The sequence below is a fragment of the Echinops telfairi genome, unplaced genomic scaffold, assembly GCF_000313985.2.
Source record: "Echinops telfairi isolate 266 unplaced genomic scaffold, ASM31398v2 ScPeMD7_7425;HRSCAF=8463, whole genome shotgun sequence".
NCBI lineage: Eukaryota > Metazoa > Chordata > Mammalia > Afrosoricida > Tenrecidae > Echinops > Echinops telfairi.
This window is the reverse complement of record NW_022111325.1, coordinates 8,076,091-8,078,515: the sequence shown is the minus strand read 5'-3', so window position 1 is coordinate 8,078,515 and position 2,425 is coordinate 8,076,091. Positions and strand designations below refer to the sequence as shown.

The following is a 2,425-nucleotide window of genomic DNA, read 5'->3' as shown; positions in this document are numbered from 1 at the left end:
GTGGTTGTTTCGGGAAGGTGAGCATCATAGAATGCCAATTTACTAGAAGAAAGTATTCTTGTGTTGAGGGAGTACTTGAGTGGAGGCCCAATATCAGGTTGTTCTTCCTCCAAGACAGACTGGTTTGTCCTTTCAGCAGTCCATGGGCTTCAATATTCTTCTCCATCAACACAACTCAAACGCATCCATTCTTCTTTGGTCTTCTTTGTTCAGTGTCCAACTTTCACACACATATGAAGCTATTGAAAATACCAGGGCTTGGGTCAGGTGCACCTTAATCTTCAAAGGCACGTCCTTGCTTTTCAGTGCTCTAAAGCAGTATTGTACAGCAGATTAACCTAATGCAACATGTCTTTTGATCTCTTGACTGCTGCTTCCATGAGCAATGATTGTGAAGCCTAGCAAGATAAAATTCTTGACAACTTCAACCTTTTCTTCATTTGACAAGATGTTACCTATTGATCCAGTTGTGAAGATTCTGATCTTTTTTACATTGAGTTTTAATCCATACTGAAGGCTTCAGTCCTTCATCTTCATCAACAAATGCTTCAAGCCCTCCTTAATTTCATCAAGCAAGGCTGTGTCATCTGCACATCTGAGGTTGTTCATAAGTCTTCTTCCAATCCTGATGCCACATTCTTCTTCAGGTAAACCAGCTGCTCTGATGATTTGCTCAGCATACAGATTGAATAAGAATGGTGGTAGTAGACAACCCTGTCACAAACCTTTCTTAATATTGAACCATACAGTACTCTCTTGTTCTATACCTCCACCTTCATCTTGATCCATGTATAAGTTCTCCGTGTTTCATTGAAGTGTTCTGGAATTCCAATTCTTCTCAAGGTTATCCACAGTTTGGTATATCCACATAGTGCAGTGCCTTGACATAGTCAATAAAATACAAGTAAACCTCTTTCTGGTATTCTCTGCTTTTTGCCACCACTCATGATACCAGCAATGATATCCGTTGTTCCAAGGCCTCTTCTGAATCTACTTTGATCCTCTGGCACGTCCCTAAGAACGATATAGGTACTGCTGCAACCATTGCTGGATGATCTTCAGAAAAGATTTACTTGCATGTGATATCAACACTAATGTTGTATAATTTTCCCATTCTGTTGGGCCACATTTCTTTATGGGTACATGTATGGACCTCTTCCAGTCAGTCAGTCAGTCACTGTCACTATGTGACTGTCTTCCTTCTATCATGGACATAGATGAGTAAATGCTTCCAGTGCTCTGTCAGCTTGTTGAAACATTTCTGTAGGTGTTCTAATAGATGATAAGTCAGGTTCAGAAATGTTAAGAATGCTGTTCTTTTTAGTCAGACTAGCAGGCACATGAGGAGTACTGGTGGCATAGTGGTTTCATGTTGGGCTGCAATCCACAAGGATGGCAGTTCAAAACCACCAGCCACTTTGCTAGAGAAAGATGAAGCTTTCTCTTTCTGTAAACAGATCCAGTCTCAGACGCGCACAGGAGCAGTTCTACCCTGGCCTCTAGGGTCACTATGAGTTGACTTAATGGCAATGAGTTGTTGTTATTGTTAGCAAGCACATTCCTCTCTTATTCTAATACATTATTTTAGTAGTGGAGCTGCATTACTCAGTGTTCAAAGGTGGTGGACAAGGGAAAGGTAACAGGTTAGGAGTGCGTCGGCAGGGGTCAGAAAACTACTAACAGCTCCACTTGGCAAACACAGAGGCCTGGTCCCCGTATTTCTTCAAGTGCAGCAGTGGGTCACACTCTCCAGTCATAGGATCATGGAGGCCAATAAAACGGATTATTAACAAGAAGTCTTGAGATCTGCTTTCAGTCAAGGCATTGGGTGAAAAGTTAATCCATTTCCCAGACTCCTCTGGGGGATTCAAGAGTCTTTCACATCATATTGCCATGCTCCCTGCTCCTGGTCCTCTTTTCCACGTCCTCATCTTTCAGGCATTTGCTCACCTCCTCCTCAAGATCCTGGCAGTGACCAAAAAATTTCAGAACGCTGTGGTTTTTGTGGCATTCCTTTGACATGTTAATCAAGGTGCTGCATGCTTCCGTGGGCAAGTGTGGAGACCGTTCAGGACACATCTTTAGAAGGTGACGGATCACGGCAGAGCAGCCCTCTCGCAGCCATCCTGGGAGGCCTGAAGTGGTGCCCCTCAGAGGCTCACGACCAACAGGCACACTGCTCGGTGAACGGTGACAACTCGTGAGTCCCTCTTCCTCTCTGCTTCTTGACCTCTCAGCTATGAGGCCTCTTGGCCTGTGCTCTGCTCAGGCAACTCTTTCGGAGCTTCTTTAGGGCTGGTGGAAGCCCAAGGATATGCAAGCCCTGTTCTGCGATGCAGCCTCCCGCCCCACGACACTCAGCTTTACTCTTTCCTCGAGCCTAAAAGCCCAGCATTCTGTCTCTCTGTGCTGCTTTCTCTGCTTC

At 44.6% G+C, this 2,425-nt stretch overlaps 1 protein-coding gene across 1 annotated transcript; it reads right to left on the bottom strand.

The window, feature by feature from the left end:
• Positions 1 to 1,878: 1,878 nt before the first annotated feature.
• On the bottom strand, positions 1,879 to 2,079 carry LOC115872564 (COX assembly mitochondrial protein 2 homolog). Its single transcript, XM_045298377.1, has one exon. The coding sequence runs from the start codon at positions 2,077 to 2,079 to the stop codon at positions 1,879 to 1,881; it is 201 nt and encodes a 66-aa protein (XP_045154312.1).
• Between the last annotated feature and the right edge of the window lie 346 nt (positions 2,080 to 2,425).